The 21427-nt window shown below is 46.3% G+C and overlaps 2 protein-coding genes across 2 annotated transcripts in view; one reads left to right on the plus strand and one right to left on the minus strand.

Moving 5' to 3' along the window:
- LOC138208551 (CDP-diacylglycerol--serine O-phosphatidyltransferase) overlaps positions 1-1103 on the plus strand; it is a 4008-nt gene extending 2905 nt beyond the window's left edge. The window contains exons 6-7 of the mRNA XM_069166511.1: positions 45-202; positions 307-1103. Of these exons, the coding sequence (XP_069022612.1) occupies positions 45-202; positions 307-372 (224 nt within the window). The 3' untranslated portion in view covers positions 373-1103. The remainder of the gene's footprint in view (positions 1-44; positions 203-306) is intronic.
- Positions 1104-3247: 2144 nt separating this feature from the next.
- On the minus strand, positions 3248-20009 carry appbp2 (amyloid beta precursor protein (cytoplasmic tail) binding protein 2). The gene is made up of 13 exons (XM_069166489.1): positions 19822-20009; positions 14360-14448; positions 12454-12605; positions 11205-11328; positions 10162-10330; positions 9974-10063; positions 9786-9853; positions 9597-9702; positions 9386-9510; positions 8846-8931; positions 7511-7701; positions 6206-6371; positions 3248-5303 (listed from the first exon to the last, which is right to left on the minus strand). Exons 1-13 carry the CDS (start codon positions 19957-19959, stop codon positions 5041-5043), a joined length of 1767 nt encoding a protein of 588 aa, XP_069022590.1. The 5' UTR covers positions 19960-20009; the 3' UTR covers positions 3248-5040.
- Between the last annotated feature and the right edge of the window lie 1418 nt (positions 20010-21427).

The raw sequence follows: 21427 nt of genomic DNA on the forward strand, positions 1-21427 counted from the left end.
GATGCTGATGCTCCGTGCAGCTCCACACTAACGTCTGTCTCCAGGTTTCCGGACCCCCCTGGGTGTGTGGGTGGTGAGCGGGCTGCACGTCCTCCCCGTGTGGCTGTACGCGTGTCGGTGGGGTTTCCTGTGGAGTCGGTGGATCCAGGCTGCCGGGACGCTGCTGCTGGCTGCAGGCCGCCTGCTGGCTCTGTCCGCCGAGGTAGGAAACACCCGCTGGCACCTGCGACGGTCAGAAACATGATGACGGGAGCTGCGCTGGAATACTTCCTGCTCCCTGATGTGTGCCGTCCCTTCTCTCTGCAGATGTGGTGCATCTGGACCCACGTGGGACGCCTCACCGGTGACGAGCCGGAGGAGAAGAGGACCTGAGAGACTCCGTCTGTCTTTTTAAACCCGGGTTTGATTCCGTGTTGCTGCTGAGGAGCGAGGCTCATCGCCACCTGTTACTGCCACACTGGAACAGACGCTCACTGACAGACTGGAAGCTGTTGTGTAAAGAGACCAAAGGGACACATGCAGGACATAATGCTGAGCATTTATATATATTTATATGCTGTTTTATACTGACTCTGCTTCAGGAAGATTTCAGCTTCTGAAGAAGACAATGAACCCAAAGATCCAGTAAAAAAATAAATAATAATAGTCAGAAAATAGTGTGAAGTACCCAGAACAACAGTCCAGACCTCAACATGATTAAAAGGAAGCTGAAACCAGGAAATATTTTGTATTTTTATATGAAACCAAGACTGAATGAGGAGTAAAGGATCATTAAAACGTAACTTCCTGTCGAGGGATCCATCAATTCAGCTCACCTTCATATCCTGTAGTACTTTAATCTGTTGAGATTAATGTAGAGGAGACGCATGAAGTTCAACTTGTAGTACCACCTTAGTTTACAGTATTATGCCCAGTGGGTGGAGTCAAAATGAAATCTGTTGAACATGCGTGTGTCTGTTGAACATGCGTGTGTGTGTCCGTTGAACGTGCGTGTGTCTGTTGAACATGCGTGTCCGTTAAACATGCGTGTGTCCGTTGAACATGCGTGTGTCCATTAAACATGCGTGTCCGTTGAACATGCGTGTCCATTGAACGTGCGTGTGTGTGTCCATTGAACGTGCGTGTGTGTGTCCGTTGAACATGCGTGTGTGTGTCCTGGGACAGCAGATGAACATACGGAGGCTGCAGCAGGTCAGTGATACATTTTAATGTTTTTTCAGCTAACAGTGAAGCAGTAACAGGACAACAGTGAAAACATCCCCTCGTCGCATTTTGGTGTCCATCGTCTTTTCTGCACGTATTAAGAGAGAACAGCAGGGCTGCTGGAGACATCACAGCTTTATGGAGCATCCCTAACCCCCCACCTCCACCCCCTCCTCTATTCCCTTTCAAACATCAGGAGATCACCATGACGACCAGGAGGCGCTCCTCTCCTGCTTTCTTTCTTCTTTTTTCTTTTTCTTTTGGACGAACAGAAAAATAAACATCGGCACCTCGGCAGGATGAAAAGATCTTTTTCTTTCTTTTAAGAACTTCCACAGGTGGTGAGAGAAACAACCGCTGCAGAAGGAAGCGGACGTCTGATGGCTCCACAGCAGAAGCCGACAGGTCAGCAGGTGACCTCTGACTGACTGAAGGTCAGTACGACGTCACCGTGACTCCCTGTTTAAGGAGATATGTAGCTTTCATAACTCCGCTGTCTGTCTGTAGAGAATTGAGATTACACGTCTATGTCCAGATGGGGGGGAGGGGGGGGGCGTCTAAGGCTGGACTTCCTCAGCTAGACCTCAACTCGCACCACTGCTGGAGAGGGAGATGTCCGACAGCACTGAAAGCAACAGCAAGGCAAAGCTCATTTTTCTTCATTCATGGAGAAACAAACAGAAGGGACCAGCGGGCTCCTTCTCCAAGGCATCTCTCCGTCACCTCGTTTTAATGCCTGCACTGAACTCCTACTACATCTCCTCCGTTGTTTCTCCGCGCGGCTGCACACGTCCTGCTTTCTCCTCCCAGCTGGGACCGTTCAGACTGCAGCTCCTTAGAGGGTCAGCTCGCACAAACCCCGACAGAAACCAGGGCTCACTCATCTCTGATGGCAGGTAGCTGTGCAGCTCATGTTGATTTAACCACAGATAAAGAGACAGAATGGAGTCCTGAACAATAACTTCAGGGAATATTTCTCATGTTTAAGTGGAAATTTGAAGGATTTAATCTAAAGTATCTGCAGGGAGGGTTCCCAACCCGTGGGTCGAGACCCACACATGGACAAAATGACAACTACCACTCCGCTGCACATCTGCTCTGTGGGACCACAGGTATGTACTGATGTGTTCAGGTGTCGGGATCATATCGTTTACTGCAGATGTGTCTGTGTTGGTCAGTAAATTACAGGAAATGTCTCCATTTACAGTTTGTCCACCAGAGAGCGCTGATAGGTCGTAAAAGATAAAGTTCATATCTTGGCCAGGTTTGGGATGTTTCTGTTCATACAAAAGAGTAATAGCAGATTTTTTAAAAATGTATTTTAAAATATATTTTGAATCAGCTACATTCACAAGGATACCCGGAGGGCTGGGAGGTAAGTGAGGAGTGGTTTCAGGGTATTTGAGCGAGCTGCTCCTTTGGACGTTCAGCATGTAAACCAGCAGCTGTGAATACGGGAGGCTCAGATCATGTTCACAGACAGAAGGCAGCGGAAAGCATAAAAAAAGACACGCTACTGTCTAGTTTTCAGCTTCCTCCGTTCTGTTGGTCCTTTCTGACCGTGGAGCTCTGCAGGGAAACAACACACCAGATTCTGGAGGCTGATGGTCCAGAAACAAAAAATGTTCATGTGTTTTTGTGACTAGGGGGAGTGGAGAGGAAAGGCCAGATGCACAAGTAAACAGGCTGACGACACACTCACTCACATTATATTGGTCCCCATTGTAGTGCCCTTAAGGGTATAATAGTTTATTTAGCACTTAAAAGGATGGGTCCGTCTACAGACAGATAACTGCAAGCTGGTGTAAGGCTGGTAGTCATCAGGGGAGCACGAGGGCACCCAGAGTTATATCTGTGTATACTGACACACACACACACACACACACACACACGTGCACGTACAGGAAGGCTCCTGAGCCGCTGTACATGGAGCATCTTCCTCTGCACTCCTTCCACGTCACTTGTTGTCATATTGTTGAGATTTCATGGCTCACTCAGTAAGAAAGCATAAACAAAGGGCTACATAAACATACACATTTGCATATAAATTATTGGCATTTTAATTATACTATGTCAGTACTAAGCTGGGGGCGGGGGAGAGAAAAAAAAGATTTAAAATGAAGTGAAAATCAGACCAGTTCAGCCTGTTTGTGTGTAACAACATCCCCACTGGTTCAACACATTCCACCGTTTGTAATCTCGCTCCAGTGAGCGGTTAAAAACGAGTTCAACAACGACGCCTTCGGCTCCACTTTCAGTTCTTTGCAAAGAAAAAAAACAAACAAGAAGCCTTCAACTGAAACTTAGAGTACAATCTGCTGTAATTTTTTTTACTGTACAAGTGTCAAAAATATCCAATGATTTCCGTCTGTGATGCTGATGGATGTGGGCTGAAGCACAGATGTCACAGATGTGCGTGGGGTCCAGATGTTGTCGTGTGCCTGGAGATCACGTCTCACGGTGTTCAGAGCTACACGGGTCCAAATACAAAAGCAGAAATGTCCTCCGATTCCAGACTGAGGAAAAAGGTGAGTGAACGAGGAGAAGAGGAGAGGTCGTCCGCCATCCTCACAGGATGTCTGAGGTTTTCCTCTTTAAGCCCCGCCCCCTTCAGATGTGTGTCCTCTTTCTCTTGGAGAAATGCAGCAGTTTGTTCTGTGGGGTCGCATCTCAGTGGCTGGTGAGTTGATGAGGTTTGATAACGGTGTCTTCTCTACTTTTTTTTATTTATTCCACGACTACGTGTGTGTGTGTGTCTGCGTGCGTGTGTCTCTGTGTGTGTGTGTGTCCGTGTGTGTCTCTGTGTCTTTGTCTGTGTGTTTGTGTGTGTGTGTGTGTGTTTGTGTGTGTCTGTGTGTGTCTCTGTGTGTCTTTGTGTGTGTGTGTTTGTGTGTGTCCGTGTGTGTGTCTGTGTGTCTCTGTGTGTGTCCGTGTGTGTGTGTCTGTATGTGTGTCTCTGTGTGTCTTTGTGTGTGTGTCCGTGTGTGTCTCTGTGTGTCTTTGTGTGTGTGTTTGTGTGTGTGTGTGTGTGTTTGTGTGTGTCTGTGTGTGTGTCTCTGTGTGTCTTTGTGTGTGTTTGTGTGTGTCCGTGTGTGTGTCTGTGTGTGTGTCTCTGTGTGTCTTTGTGTGTGTGTTTGTGTGTGTCCGTGTGTGTGTCTGTGTGTGTCCGTGTGTGTGTCTCTGTGTGTGTCTGTGTGTGTCCGTGTGTGTCTCTGTGTGTGTGTTTGTGTGTCCGTGTGTGTATCTGTGTGTGTCCGTGTGTGTGTCTCTGTGTGTGTGTCTGTGTGTGTGTGTGTGTGTTTGTGTGTGTGTCTGTGTGTGTGTTTGTGTGTGTGTCCGTGTGTGTCTGCGTGTGTGTTTGTGTGTGTCTGTGTGTGTGTGTGTGTGTGTTTGTGTCTGTGTGTGTGTCTGTGTGTGTGTGTTTGTGTGTCCGTGTGTGTCTCTGTGTGTGTGTCTGTGTGTGTGTCTGTGTGTGTGTGTTTGTGTGTCCGTGTGTGTCTCTGTGTGTGTGTCTGTGTGTGTGTCTGTGTGTGTGTGTTTGTGTGTCCGTGTGTGTCTCTGTGTGTGTGTCTGTGTGTGTCCGTGTGTGTGTCTGTGTGTGTCCGTGTGTGTGTCTCTGTGTGTGTGTCCGTGTGTGTGTCTGCGTGTGTCTGTGTGTGTGTCTGTGTGTGTGTGTTTGTGTGTCCGTGTGTGTCTCTGTGTGTGTGTCTGTGTGTGTCCGTGTGTGTGTCTGTGTGTGTCTGCGTGTGTGTGTTTTCTCACTTCATGTGCTCACCAGGCTAAAACCCACGTGTGGTGTTTTGTTTTTTTCCTCCTCTCTCTCTCCCCTCATAAAAATCAGCCGAGACAGGGGCGGGTGGGGCCGAGGCTCTGAGCCAATAGGAAAGCTTGGACCACCTCCTGCGTCTGCTGCGGCGTAGTGTTGACGTCCTCCAGCGCGTCGGCCACGGCGAACTGCCGGTCCCTCAGCCGGTTCCAGTTGGACAGTACGTTGTGGTATTCGAACACCTTCTCGTAGTTGCCCACCGAGTTGTAGAGCTTGATGAGGCCTCGGTAGTCGTACTCCAGCCCGCTGTAACCTTCTCCGAACAGCTTCTTACCTGAGGGGGCGGGGACACACCACATGATTGGAATCCCATTGATAAACAAGTGGCTGATTAAATGATGTGTCATTCCACCCAAGAAATGCTTTAATAAATTGTTTAGGAGTAAATTGTCAAGTACAAATACCAATTTTTTTTTATTTTAGCTTCTCAAATGTAAGAATTTACTTGTCAAATAAATGATAATGATAGGAAGTGAAGGTCTCTGTGTTTAGGATCGGGATGGGTCATGAAATCAAATCAAATTTGGGGTCGGGGGGGAATTTAATTATTTATTTGATTGTCGTCTTGTATTTAAAAATAATATATAGCTTTTCCTTAATTTTACCAAGTGGCAGTCAACCTCTAGTCTAGCACTTTGGCCATCGGTGCCTGTTTTGTTTTTTTTAGCCAGAAGTGACCATATTTGGACGACCCGTGGAGGAGCGAGCGGCGGATCCGACTGGAAACCTGAGGACACTATGCCCTGCCCACTTATAGCCTGTCAATCAAACAGACATGCCATGAAACATACCTCTCTGAGGCCTAATATCTAATTAGTGATGGAAGTATTTTCAGATGGACTGCCAGAAATGACAACATTATGAAAAAAAGTGATTGTCTTACAATTTGATGAGAAGTTGAATGGAGTCAGAGGGGGATTTCAATCTAAGTCACCTATTTGAATTGTATTAAGGCTTAAAGTTTTGCATGATTAAGGGCAGGGCAACTTTGAGTGACAGGTGGATGCTGTCACAGTTGGCTATCTGCCTGCAGGTCTCAGCCAATGACTGTCAACCATACAGAAAAATATTATTCAGCCTCCCTCAGCTCCGCCCACTTTAGGACGAGTCAGGAGTGAGGCGTAGTCGGGCGCCGCTAACATGGCGTGTTGGCCTAGTAGGAGTTGGTTTACTGACCGATGGCGATGGAGCGCAGGTAGAGCCTCTCGGCGTCTTCATACTGGTTCATGTCGTAGTTATAGAGGGAGGCCAGGTGGCCCACAGACAGAGCCACCTCATAGTCCTCGTGGCCCAGTAGCTGCTCTTTGATCTGGATGGCTTTGATGTGCATCTCCTCCGCCTCCTGTTTACCGGGTTACACACACACACAACAACTTGTAAACACATGCAATGTTTAAGCTTTTCCAATAAATAAAACATTTAACTTCTTTTCCACTGAAACAATCGGATTAAAAATGGTGACAATTTATTGTCTTTTAAAATATTACATACGTGTCCAGAGTCCGTTCAACCTGGACTAAAATCACTCTCATAAAAGAACCAAATACACCCTCATTACATATACAGTCCTTTAACTGGAGCACAGCTTTAAACACTCAGTCTGTCACTCTGACTTCTGTCATGTGCTGGATTGGGCCGTGCAGGGTACCAGTGCAGCCCGGTCAGCTGATGAGAACCATGTAGACTGCACAATCACAGATATTGGCATCTGGGTTCTGCGAAGGTCAGATCAGGTGGTTCAGAGCAGGAACAGATCAGACCGGCACATCCAGGAAACCCTCACCGTAGAGGTCAATTACTTTATAAATAACCCAAAAACTCCACGTAAAGTAAATGTATGTCCACTTTGCTTGCCATCGAACAGACTAGATAGATAGAAAAATGTAATCAGATCCCTCTTAAGCTGGTGCTATAGCCCCACCTAATGGTCGGAGGTCCTCCGATGACCTCTAATTGGACCTTATTGGTGCTCCAGTCCTGCTTTACAAATAAGAGTTCCAGCTGACATCAGCATTGTGCTAACTAACCAACTACATTATAACCCACAGCGTCGTATTGTCTTCCCTTCTATAGAGCGGCGCCATAAAGACTTTCTATCACCATCTTATTTAGGGCATGACAGGGAAACAAATGGAAGACTGACATTTTTCACATAAATTTTGATGGAACTACACAGCAACTCTTCAACATAACGTTAATATATAAACGGGTTGGTTTAAAGTCGAACTTTAGAGAAACCATTCCCGACTGTGTTCCTCCAGAGAGGGGCGTGGTGATGAGAGCTGGTCTGATGTGGAGGTCTTTAATCACTGTATGCTTTGAACACCGTGACTGTTTCAGCCTCACCGTACTTCATGCTGTGGCTACAATTACATTATGTATTAAATCATTACAAGTCAAGACACAACTGACAAAACACTGGTTTAATGTCTTAGTTGGCTGTTTCCATGGTTTCTTTTAATTGTGTAAGATTTCACACACCTTAAACTTCCTCATGGACTGGTAGAGGCGTCCCAGGTTGCCGTAGTGTTTGGCTGTCTGGACGTTGAACTCCCCGAAGGCCTTCTTGGCCAGCTGCAGTGAGGAGAGGTGCAGGTCATGGGCTTCCTGCAGGAGGCGCTCTTCTGTCTCTTTGTTGTGGCAGTCGATGGCGATTTCCTCCAGGATCAGAGCTGATGGGCACAAAGGACACGTGAGACGTGAGGAGGCGACGTACTGTATCGCTACGGACAACGCACGCACGCACGCACGCACACACACACACACACTGAATCATCTTATCCAGTCAAGAAGAATTGGATTTAAAATCAAATAAAAACCTTGTAATTGTTGAAGTGAACAGAGGAACTGGGTCAGCTTACTGGCTGCACAAAAAAAAAATCCCTGAACAGCAACTGATAACGTGTGTCGATGTAAATGTCAGTTCCTGGAGTGCATCGTCAGCAGTGAACCGGTGTCTGAGTCACGGAGGCAGCTCGTCACCCCGACCTTTCACCGCAGCAACTCGCTCAGAACTTCAATACAGCTCTTCATTTGTGGAAATGAGTCTTTGGGTTTGGGAACCTGTTGCCTGAGGCTTGAACCTGCAGCTGTATGTGAGGAAGTATTCCTCGTTATGTCACCTGATGGACACCTGCGTTGCACGTGTTTGTGACTGCTTGTGATTTCACCGTGAACGTCTAATTTTGGGGAACAGAAAGAAGTCGCAGGGAGTCGAATCACGTGAACTACCGGTGGGTTGTTAAGGGCGGGAAACTCGTGTTTTCAACCCGCTGTCAGCGCGAGTGGTGTTGTGTTGGAGAAGCCAGTTGCCATGGCGACACAGTTCAGGTGGTTCACAGCGAATGTTCCCCTCAGGAGGTCCCAGTAGAACTCGGTGTTGACAGTCTGACTCTGAAACCCAGCTGGTGTCTCCTGAACCTGACGCTTCTTCTTCGGTCTGGGACGGTGAAGCTCCGCCCCCCTTGAAAACGTGATGTCATCAGAACACCTCCCCCGGCTCGTCACTTCATCGTCGTGGACTTTCTGAAGCATTTAAAAACTTTTTGCTGACCGTTTCACGAGTTTGTCAGAAACTCTGATTTGCGCACTCTGCTCATATCCACCGTGAAATCCCAAACACACACAAAAGTGTGTGTAAGTCAGGTTTCTTATTGCTTCCCTCTGCACACAACAGCAGCAGTCCAGGAACGTTTTCAGTTTCCCCTCATATATATTAGGAACAAGGATCATTGAATTCCCCTTCGGACCACCCCGTTACTCTTGTCTTGAAGAGGAACCCCCCCCACCCCAGCATCTCCAACAGACTGGTCTTACCTTTGACTCTTTTGGAGGAGGCCAAGAGAAGATGGTCCTCAGGCAGAATGTGAGTGATGATGTCTATGGCACGTTCTGCATGGAATCTGAGAGACAAACATGTTCTGCGAATCACACTTGTCAGAAACTGGATCTCATTCAGCATAAACACTTCCAAGAATATCAAGTGTTTCCATTGGAGAAAGTTGTTTTGAAGCTCATACAGTCCAAAGAGGATCAGAGTCAGAGGTCACAGCGTTACCCAATTCTGAATCCGGGCCTTTGTGTACACGGAGAAGTGTCACAAAATGAATTCAATGTATGAAAAAACATCTCCCGCTCGACTCCAATTGATCTTTAAATCTAAATATTTGACGTGCAATTGCACATGCCTCGAAGCCTGCGGCCACATTACGTAAATACCAGCAGAGCGAGGAGGGACACGGACCCTCGCAGGGTGAGTCATGGTCTTGTGCTTCGTTTACAGGCAGCCCGTGTCCAATGTAATCAGCTGGCTGATGTAATGAGCAGACTTCAGTTTGTAAGATTCATTGTACTCACAGAGCGTTGTCAAATTTCCCAGAGCTGTACTGGTGCACGTAAGAGGAGTAAGCCAGGTCTTCGTGGGCCGTGGCAACGTGGATGTTCTTCCCCCCGAACACGGACTGTCGGATGTCCAGGGCCGTCTGAGACGTGGACAACAAGAGAGGCTTTAATCACATGAAAGGAACCAGAACGAGGACTCACTCCTGCTGCCGGCGGCTCCACTTACCTGGTAAATAGCGACTGATTGGCATATGTTGTCTACATTTAATAAGTAAAATCCATAATCTAGCAGCGTGTCGGAGTACTTGGGATGCTTGTGTCCAAAATGTTCTCTGGAAGACACAAAATCCTGAAATCAGAATCCGTGACAACAAAGAGGAAAACAATGGAGTGTGAATGAGACGCAGCGGGTCACCTTGCTAGAAACACGGCATGTTTGATCAGCTGCTCTGCTTTCCTGAACTCCCTCTTCACCACGCAGGCCTACAGGGACACACCAACCAAACTTCACTCAGGGACAGCGACGCAGACACTGGACATCCCAATAGAGGCTTTATATCATGTTTTATTAGAAATAAAAAGGTCATCCGATCTGAGTGTTACCTTGGAGGCTTGTCGGAGGACATCAACTACAACTTTGACAGGCAGCCCCGGAGTAATTTCCTTCATAGCCTCTATACACCACCTGTATGCCTGAGAGCGGGACACGAGGAGAAGGCACACACACACATTACTCACATCTAGTCATCTACAGGAGGGAAAGCATGTCAGGGTTAGTGAGTTAAACACACCTCATCGTAGTGGCTTTTGGCGAAGAGCAAGGCACAAAGCTCGCCGTACAGCGCTGCCTTGTTGGCCTGGTGGCCGTGTTTGGCGAGTTTGTCCATGTAAGACTGAGCGAGCTTGAAGGTCTCCTCGCCCAGGTGGTACTTACAGTTGCCGTTGCGGACATGAAGCAGCCTGAGGAGACGACAGAGGAGAGTTACACAACAATCGCAGGCGTGTGAGGATGTAAACACAGACCTCTGATTTAGTTACCGTTGACTACTGAGCTGTTATTAGAGCCTGACCAGACGGCAGGGCAGCCTGACTTTACTGGCCTATATTGGCCTATTCACATTGGATGCTTGGGTTAATACAGAAATTATTGTCTTTGCGTTTTTTATTTACTTATGATTATTTGTAATTGTTAAATTCTCTGTGAAATTTACAATTTAAATGTTCTGATGTCTTTTTGCACAATAAAGTTCATAAGCTGTAATATCCCTCACACCTCTGTCACAAGGATTTGATAACCACATTGTGGTTGACATAAATACCGGGATGTTTTTGAATTACTCATATTCGTCCTCAAAAATCGAGTATCTGATATAACTGTCCGATTAGCAAAGCTAAAGGAAGACAAACTGTTGGATTTGTTTCCTAACATGATTCAGTTTACCAAAGTTCATAAAATAGATGCATGTATACATGTCTTCTCTTAGGCTTATAAATGATGATTAAAAATAATGAAGAATCCATGTCAAATCTCAATAACCAGTAAAAAAAAAAAAAACAGGCAACATTTGAGATGCTACAATTAGACTGGATGAAATAATAAAATTATAAATCCTGAATCAAACCGTCAGTATTTAATTTTCTATCAGCTGATAATTCACTCGTTCCAGATCACCTGGATGAATGTGACATTGAACTGCTTCTGTTCTTCTGTCACTGACAGTTAGGAACCATTTCTGTTTCTTCTCTTTTAATAGAGAAAACAACTCTCACTATAAATCACTGAGTTGTTGTAAAGACAGGTAAATATGAGAAGAGCATATTCCCAGAGACTGACCTGACGCAGCACTCCACAGCCCGGAAGCAGTGGAGGACCTCGCTGTGGAGCGTGCAGAGCTGCAGGCACGACAGGAACACTTTCTCGGCATCTCCATACCAGCCAGCATCGGACAGGAAACCACCTGCGACCACAACCACATCAATCTGACTGGTGGAACAACACGGCACGAGTGCTTTCATACAACCTCCTTTCTAACTTTGTAATCTCACACCTGAGGTACTCGACAGAAGAAGAGAAAGTAGTATCTCCGATTTGAACACAACAACCAGCAGCACAGTTCAGTTATATGCAGGGACACGTGAAGTATTTCATGTGGACCGTCGGGCTCTGGCTCCTCACGGGGTCGTCCTGTCTTCAGTAATGGTGACAACCCCGATACAGCCAGCAAGCGCTGTGGTTATTAAAGTGTAGCGGCAGCCCAACAGGCTTTATCTCCGCATCTATTCAAACTGTGAACTGTGAGGCAGATAATATTACATCCCACAGTAGCATCAAATATCTTCTACAGAACCTTTGCCGGCTTCACAAAGACCCGGCCAGAGTAACCTGTGACGATAAAACCACGAACACTTATATTACCATCAGATATCATATCTGCTAAACACTGAGGTGAGCACTGATGTTCTTGCTTTGCAGCTGAACTACGGCCTGTGTGCATTTTTAAACAACAAGCCTTAATGTGGGTGTAGCCTGAGGCTCTCTCGTCCACATGTACTGTAGCTGGACGCCGCCGCCACCATCCATGAGCTCCTGTAGACAACTGAGATGTTTTTCAGGGACATAAAGCCTCTAGTCTCTTTCGTAGAGTACCTATGGTAGTAAAACATGTCGGGATTATTTAATTCATTAAAATTCCTCAGCCCTGATGACATTTTCCCTGAGGAGTTGTTTCAATTAGCAAAGCCCGTGATAAAATCACCGTGCGAAATGAACGGCCTCCACTAGAGCTGGTGATGATGTTTGTGTTTCTTTAAGAGTAATTTATAATCATGAAGTCATCGGGGACGTTTACCATTGATACCACTGATGTCAGTATGGACAAAAGAAAGTGTTAAAATATTCTGCTCCATTACATATCTTTGTCACAAGTGTCATAAAAAGTGCATGAAACAGATGTATATAATCTTTTGACCCTCTAACATCGATATCGGCCTCTAGCCGCCACGTCCTGACTCACAGTTTCTCTCTAACTGCATCTCTCAGGCCATCTGAAATTGTGATTTGAAAACCTTCCCTTCCTACTTACCGAGCACAAAGCCGAACTGGATGGCCTTCTCCTTGACGTGGGCATCCGACTCTGCGATGTAGGAGCAGCGGCGGCTGAAGGAGTTCGCCAGAACCGAGGCCACTTTCACACCGTGGTCCATCAGGGCCTGGAAACAGTGGTGCAGCAGGTGTCTGCAGGGAGGAGGACGCAGGAAGACGTCATGTCTCAATCACCAGGACATACAGCACACAGAAAACAAACACCAACAATACACCCAAGTTAAAGAGTGCTTGTCGGTGGTAAAGGCTGCACCAAACTATTTTATACCAACATTATAATCATAATTGTCCCCTTTTTATTCAGAACTATAAATGACTTTGTTAAACTGATGGAACTGAGAAGGAGAAGATTACAGGACTTTGTGACTCAACAAGTTGCAGCACCACAAAGAGGTAGTCAAAGCAATCAGTCACATTAGAGGATCACTTAATAAGTCAAATAAAAAGAAATCATTCAGTCAAGAAGTGAGTTATTACAACCCCAACTCCAAAAAGGTTTAAAATGTAAACAAAAACAGAATCAATGATTTGTATTTTAATGCAGATAGACCACAGACAACATACCAAATGTTGAAATTGAGAAATTGTATAATAAAATAAATGTTTATTTTGAATCTGATGCAGCAACACATCTCAAAACAGTTGTTCCAGGATCATGTTCACCACTGAGCTGCATCACCTCTTCTTTTAACAACACTCTGGAAACGTTTGGGAACTGAGGAGACCAGTTTCTGGAGTTTTGAAAGTGGTTAGACGTTGTTCTGCTGAAATAAACAAGACCTTCCCTGAAAGAGACGTTGTCTGGATGGCAGCATATGTTGCTCCAAAACCTGAATATATCATTCAGCATTAATGCTTCCTTCCAGATGTTCAAGCTACCCATGCCATGTGCACTAATGCATCCTGTACCATCACAGATGCTGGCTTCAGAACTGAGCTGATAACAAGCTGGATGGTCCCTCTCCTCTTTAACCTGGAGGATGCAGCGTCCATGATTTCCAAACAGAATCTCAGATTGTGATCCATCAGACCTCAGGACAGTTGTCCACTTCACCTCAGTCCATCTTCAATGATCTCGGTCCAGAGAAGGCGGCGGTGTTTCTGGATCATGTTTCTATCTGGTTTCTTCTTTGGAGAGTTTTAACATCATTTGTGGACGCAGCGATGAACTGTGTTCACAGACGATGGTTTTCACAAGTGTTCCTGAGCCCATGCAGTGATTTCCACTCCAGAATAGTGTGTTTTTAATGCAGTGCTGCCTGAGGGCCCGAAGATCACCACCATCCAATATTGGTTTCCAGCCTTGTCCCTTGTGTTCAGAGATTTCTCCAGATTCTCTGAATCTTTTAATGATATTATGAACGGTAGACGATGAAATCCACTAATTCTTTGTAGTTTTACGTTGAGGAATCATTATTCTTAGATTGTTGAACTATTTTCCAACACAGTCTTTCAGAGAGTGGTGAACCTCTCCCCTTTTTTTTTTTGCATTACACAACTTTTCCATCTTTTCTTGAACCTGTCTCAACTTTTTTGAGACGTGTTGCTGCATCAAATTCAAAATAAGCACATATTTTTCATAAAACAATAAAATTTCTCCATTTCAACATGTTAGCTTTGGTCTATTTGCAATTAAATATAGGTTTATGGGATTTACAAATCCTTGCCATCTGTTTTTATTCACATTTTACACAGCTTCCCAACTTTTTCAGAAACAGGGTTTTAATCGGGCCGCATAAAACAAAACATCCAGATCTGCATAATAACTTTAAAGTCTAATTTATTCTGACAAAATAAGTCATTGATAACCATTGACAACCAGCTGTTTCGTAACAGGTTCAGCGAACACCGTCTCAACACACAGCTCAGGCCCTTCATGTTCTTACCTTTTGTCTGAAGCCCGCAGCACTTTAGCGAACACCTCCAGCTCACAGAACTCTCCTCCCAGCTGGCAGAGCCGGCCCTGCTGGTAAAGCTGACACAGATGGAGATAAGGTGAGCGTGGACACCCGCTGACAGCAAGACGTCAACTCTTCCATCACACGCTCAAACAACGAGTATACGGGTCATAACTCATCTAATCTGATATGGAGGTGGAGCCAGAACATGTGAGCAGCAGTGTTTGATCTGAGACCACCATAGTGGTGTTTCCCTTCTATTTGGGGTGTTTTTAGAGAAGCTCTAACAATGCTGTCTGCTGTTCAGGAGTTTAAACAAAAAAAGTTGCTGATGTCTAGTCTGTCATCAAAACACAGAGCTGAGTTGTTCGATGCAGTCTGTCTGTGGGATCGCTACCGGTCACAGCTGGGTCTCCTCGTCTGCGGCTGTAACGTCAGACCGATGTCACATGATGTGAGATGTACATAAAATCGTGAAATGTTTTAATATTCGACTGTGCTGTCCAGAGATGTGGTCGCCTGGCCGTGATGTGACGGTTGGTGGGAACCCATACGTGTTGTCTGCTGAAGGTTGCATCATGTTATCAGGTGTTTCCAGACAGGATCAGAGGGGCGGATACGGAAATATCTATAACCTGACTGGACGTATAAGCGTGAAACTGCAGAATGACTGGAAACAACTGGTGACACACTGACTTTTAGATTTAGTCTAATTTGGATGAAGACACGCCTGCCATAGTCAGCCTCAGCCGTCCTGTGTTCAGCGGTCATTAGGAAATGTTAGCGTGCTACAATGCTGGTGAACATTAAACCTGCTAAACAGGTGCAGCAGTGTGAGCGTGTTAGCATTGTGATGTTAGCGTTGAACTGAAATGTTACAGGCTCAGAGGGCGACCGCCCGGCGTGATTGACCTTTTCCACGCGTGCCCGGGGGAACGTGCGTCCTCCAGTATGTGACGGGCCTCGATGCTGAGATGCCATCCAATCGGCTTCCTGGCTTCCGTCATATGGATCGGGACTGGAAGGACGCCCGGTTCAGCTCTCCACTCAGGTGAATTTAAAATGCATCCAGGCAACCGAGCTGCCATACATTTAGTGAGCACTGCCCAGTTTGATAATCAGTACTGCTGACCAGGCGAAGGCTACAAACAGACATGAGGTCACCAGCTGCCGGGGACGAGCCCGGGAGGATCAACCTGTTTCAGGTGGACGTCTTTACGGTTTGTCGTGGTTTCAGCTTCCTGAGAAACGTGTCAGATCGTCAGTGTCTTCAACAGCAGTGGTGAAAGAGGGATTCAGGTCCTTTACTGAAGTACCAATGCAACGATGTTAAAGTACGAGATTACAAGTACAGCTCCTGCATGAAAAACTCTTCTTTAAGTAAAAGTAAGGGTGTTTTTATTAGCAGTAAATTGTGGTTCAAGTATTCAAGTAAAAGTCCCGGTTTGGTCCCTCAAGCTGATATATAATTATATGTGATTATGAATATTGATCAGCATGTTACAGTTGGAGCTGCTCTGAACTGCTTCCTGTCCAGTTTTCTATCCGGAGACAACAGATCAACGTGAAGATGATTACTGGGAGAAGAGAGAAGAACAAACAAAGTTCTGATCCACAAATCTGTTCTCAGGTTTTGAACCGTTTTCTCTAGATATTTGAACATTCATTGAAAAGGAACCAGGTGAGAAGTTTAGAGGGAAAAATGTCTGTTTGATGAAGCTGTTAACAACTCGGAGACATCTGAACTGAGTCTGACGACACGCTGCTGTTGGTTTCACCTTGAACTGTGTTGTAGTTTAAAACGATTGCTATATTATAATCCATTGTGTCAAATCCTCATCTGAAATGAAGCTGTCAGATAAATGTGGAGAAGAAAGTTTGATATGAATAATAACTTTGTCACTCGTGTTGCAGCTGAAACAATGAAAAGCTGAGACTTGTGTTAACCGTCTCACACCAACTGGTCCCATGTGGGTCAGAAACACATTCAGGAGAGCTGCAGGGTCGTTTACTCTGCTTACGACCACATTATGATATAACATCTACCAAGACGACGTGAATGCATGAAAACCAGACATTTCATGTTAATTGGTAGTGAAATGAAATCCAGCTCTGTGAATTTGACACTGATGTGCTCATTGATAAAAACCTGCAGTCTTTAAAAGTAAAACAAAAACTGGCTTAAGTGACTTTCTTAATCATGTTATTGAAACCTACGACTGAGGACAGAGAGTTCATGTCCTGGGTGGGTTTCTTCTGGGAACTGGCTCCTTCCAGCCCTGTGAGGGGGAGGTCACTGTGTTTTCCTTTGTTTCCAGGAGACCATGCTGGAACAGGGATCCTACCCACCAAGTGTTTTCATCACATATTAAAGAACTCACAAACAGACAATCAGAAGAACCTGCCCTTTAACTTTGGTACACAAGTGTCGATCATAACGCCGCCCTCCATCCATCCGACAGGTCCAATATTTGACTCAATCACCTATTGGAAACACTCCTTTTTCCATTTTTGTTGTTTTCCTACTAAAATCCACAGCTGGTAATACAAACACTGGATTACTGAAGCGATGACAACGGTTCACAAAGAGGGTTTTAAGGCCACCGGGTTCGCTGCAAGTTCTCCAAACCTGTCCCTCAGTGAACTGGCCCTGCTAATCATCACATGTGACTATGATCCTTAAATTAAAATAATCCCTTTTCCATCTGATAATCCTGACAAGTGTGCGGTGAGCCCGAACCCTTCACGTCCCTCCTGCACACGCACCAACCTTCATTTCACTCGGCGTCTTTGTCTTAAGACATGTTTTCTTTTCGTGCGTGTGCTCTGATAGTGAGAGACACACATGCACACGTTGAGAGGAGGAAGGGAAGTGGTCTTCTTCACTCTCACACACACACACACACACACACACACACACTCTCACACACACTCTCTCACACACACACTCACTCACTCACACACACACACACACACACTCTCACACACACACACACACACACACACACACACACACACACACACACACACACTCTCTCACACACACACTCACTCACTCACTCTCACACACACACACACACACTCTCTCACACACACACACACACACACTCACTCACTCACTCACTCACACACACACACTCACACACACACACTCACTCACTCACACACACACACACACACACTCACTCACTCACTCTCACACACACACACACACACACTCACTCACTCACTCACTCACTCACTCACACACACACACACACACACTCACTCACTCACTCACTCACTCACTCACACACACACACACACACACTCACTCACACACTCTCTCACACACACACACACACACACTCACTCACTCACTCACTCACACACACACACTCACACACACTCACACACACACTCACACAGACACACACTCACTCACTCACACACACACTCACACACACACACACACCTCCCGTCCGTCCGTCCGTCCGTCCATCACTGTTTTAATGCAGCTGAAGTGGAGAAACTGTTTTGTCTCACATTGATTGTGAAGCAGACTTCAGGTTGAGGACAGCTGCTGTGGCGTTGATCTGTGCCATGCTGACATTTGAACAGCGTGATGAGTGGGTAAATTACCCCCCCCTCCCCCCCCTGCTGCATGGAGGCAATGTGTGGTGATCATAATTTAACAGATATTCAGACCTCTATGTGACAGAAAGGACCTGACGATGACTGACTTTCTGTCTGCGAGCAGACTCACGGGATCAGAGTGAACTGAGCACATTTTAACACTTCACACTCAAACACTGACAGTCACAAGGATGTTATTCATTTTATTACATATATATTTTAGCATGCCGTGGGTGGGGGCATTAAAACAGCTTCTAGTTTCACCAAATCAAATTGAAGTATTTGTAATAATACGCAGTGAATGACAACATAAGATCCAGGTGGACGTGACCTTTTCTAGGCATGTTGAAGAACAGATGTCATGTCTGTGTGTATGACCTCAGCATGTTTGATTTTTAAATCCTGACTTTTCATCACTGAAAAGCAGTTTTTGACGTTTCATTTCAAATGTGATATTCAGCAAACTAAATGTGGCAGAAAACAAAACGAGCTGTTTTTAAAGTCTGAGCTGGTCTGTGTTTGCTGTCTTCTGGGGAAAGAGAAACCCAAACAGGGATGTATTGTAAGCAGCGCGTCTGCCTCTGTAAGAAACACCAACCTGACTGGAAACCAACAGGTCACTCGGATCTGAACCACCAAGGAAACCAAGAGGTCATACAGATCTGAACCACCAAGGAAACCAAGAGGTCATACAGATCTGAACCACCAAGGAAACCAACAGGTCACTCAGATCTGAACCACCAAGGAAACCAAGAGGTCATACAGATCTGAACCACCAAGGAAACCAACAGGTCACTCAGATCTGAACCACCAAGGAAACCAACAGGTCACTCAGATCTGAACCACCAAGGAAACCAAGAGGTCATACAGATCTGAACCACCAAGGAAACCAACAGGTCACTCAGATCTGAACCACCAAGGAAACCAAGAGGTCACTCAGATCTGAACCACCAAGGAAACCAAGAGGTCATACAGATCTGAACCACCAAGGAAACCAACAGGTCACTCAGATCTGAACCACCAAGGAAACCAAGAGGTCACTCAGATCTGAACCACCAAGGAAACCAAGAGGTCACTCAGATCTGAACCACCAAGGAAACCAAGAGGTCACTCAGATCTGAACCACCAAGGAAACCAAGAGGTCACTCAGATCTGAACCACCAAGGAAACCAACAGGTCACTCAGATCTGAACCACCAAGGAAACCAACAGGTCACTCAGATCTGAACCACCAAGGAAACCAAGAGGTCACTCAGATCTGAACCACCAAGGAAACCAAGAGGTCACTCAGATCTGAACCACCAAGGAAACCAACAGGTCATACAGATCTGAACCACCAAGGAAACCAAGAGGTCACTCAGATCTGAACCACCAAGGAAACCAAGAGGTCACTCAGATCTGAACCACCAAGGAAACCAAGAGGTCACTCAGATCTGAACCACCAAGGAAACCAACAGGTCACTCAGATCTGAACCACCAAGGAAACCAAGAGGTCACTCAGATCTGAACCACCAACCACCGGAAACAGTCCGAGACGAGTCGGCGACCCGCTCCTGGTCCGAGGGGACGAGCAGCGGGTCGCCGTCCTTTATGGGTCTGATTCAAGACAAGGCTACGAATCAGACATGAACACGGGCCAACTCGGGCTGTGGAGAACAAGTCGGCGAGGTTGAGCTTGTTCTGAGAGAACCGGACCTCCTCGGAGCCTGTTTCTGGTCTTCAGCTGGGTAACGTTGTCGATATGGAGCTAGCGTTAGCAGGTTAGCAGCTGATCGCTGAAACGGGCTCCGGACGGCTGCCAGGACCCTCCGGAGCCTCTCGGCGGGGGAAGCTTACCTTGTAATAGACATCGAACTGGATGTTTTCCGGGAGCGAGCGTATGTCCCTTCTTGAGCGGCTGTAGTTGTCCACCACGGCCGAGATAGCGGTGTTGTACAGTGTTTCTGGGATCCATTCGAGCTCCACCGCAGCCATGTTGTTTTCCCTCTCCAAAAAGCAGCCAGCAGCTACAGCCCTCCCCAGCTCTCCCCAGCCCTCCCCCAGCTCTCCCCAGCCCTCCCCCAGCTCTCCCCCAGCTCTCCCTACAGTCAACACCTCACTGCGATCAAACCGCGTCCTCCGCGGGTCCTCATACAACCTCCGCTGTGTGTCGAGCCCGTAAAACTCTCGCGCTGTCCGCAGGTCAGTGTGCGCTGCGGTCGTAGAGACGCTGTTGAGTTTCCATCTTTCTGCTTCATCTCCGACGACACCCCCCCTCCCCCTCTCCTCCCCCCTCCTCACCCCCTCCTCACCCCTCCCCTCCCCCCCCCCCCGGCCCGACGCACACGTCCACGGGCGCTGACGCAGTGACGTCATTGTGCAGTCGATGAAAGAAAAACAGCTTTTTCTGCTGAAATAAGAAAATAGTCCGATTTTGTGCGAAGGTTTTAACATGAGCGAATGGAAACGGTGTTTGTTAGAGATGTGATTTATTGACTGGTGGTTTCTTTCACCTGAGACGACGAACTCTGCCTAAATCTGCCTAATTGGATATATTTACATACAAAGAAACAGACACCCGCACACAATAAACACATGAACAATTCTCCTCAAGATCTAAATACTCCATATTTATCTGCATAAGAAAGGAGTTACACCAGTTATTGTGTATGTAAAGAGTTCATATGTCTGACACCACGATTCTATTTAACTTCATGCCAAATCTTTTATCATAAATGATGTTATCTTAACGAAAGTTCAATCTGTGAAAAATGTCCATGAATTTTAAAATATGTCAAAACTTCTTTGTCCTCCTTTTGCATTCGACCTGCATGGACTCCCCCGGTTTGTTCAAACCTGATAAGACGTGTTATCACGGCAGAATGTGTCCAAAGAGCTTCTTGTCCTGTCAGGAATGTTCCTCTCTGAGTTTCTCCATAAAGGTTGTTTGGGGTCAAAGGTCAGGTGAGTGTGGAGGAGAGTCCACGACAGTCAGCCCTCCTCGGCCTCCTTCGGTCTTCATGTGGTTCTTCAGATCTCTGAGGTGTGTTCGGGCTCGTCGTCCTGCTGCAGTATGAATCCTTCTCCACCCAGATCGAACCAGAGGGTGGAGCGTCTCTGGAGGACGGAGCGCTGCTTCTCCTCGCTGAGGGTGGAGTCCATTCAGCTCCAGAGAACCAGAACCATCAGAACCTGAGTGTTTCACTGTGGGTCTGATCCACGGCCTCCTGTTGGTCTCCTTCCTGTACATCCACCCTCTGGTACTGACGCTGCCCCGTTAGACACCTTCAGTCCAGCCATGATGGGACTCTGAGAAAGCTGATCGATGGCTGCAGGTGGATTTACTTTATTAACAAGCCTCTGTTGAGTTGATCAAATCCAGCCGACTGTCATCTGAACCCAATCTCATTTTTATGTCTCTAAATCCTCAAGTTTTCAAATTTTTTTCCACGTTTACATGAAA

Source organism: Embiotoca jacksoni, unplaced genomic scaffold (assembly GCF_022577435.1).
Source record: "Embiotoca jacksoni isolate LCO1_2020_lvr unplaced genomic scaffold, fEmbJac1.0.p SCAF_39, whole genome shotgun sequence".
Taxonomy (NCBI): domain Eukaryota; kingdom Metazoa; phylum Chordata; class Actinopteri; family Embiotocidae; genus Embiotoca; species Embiotoca jacksoni.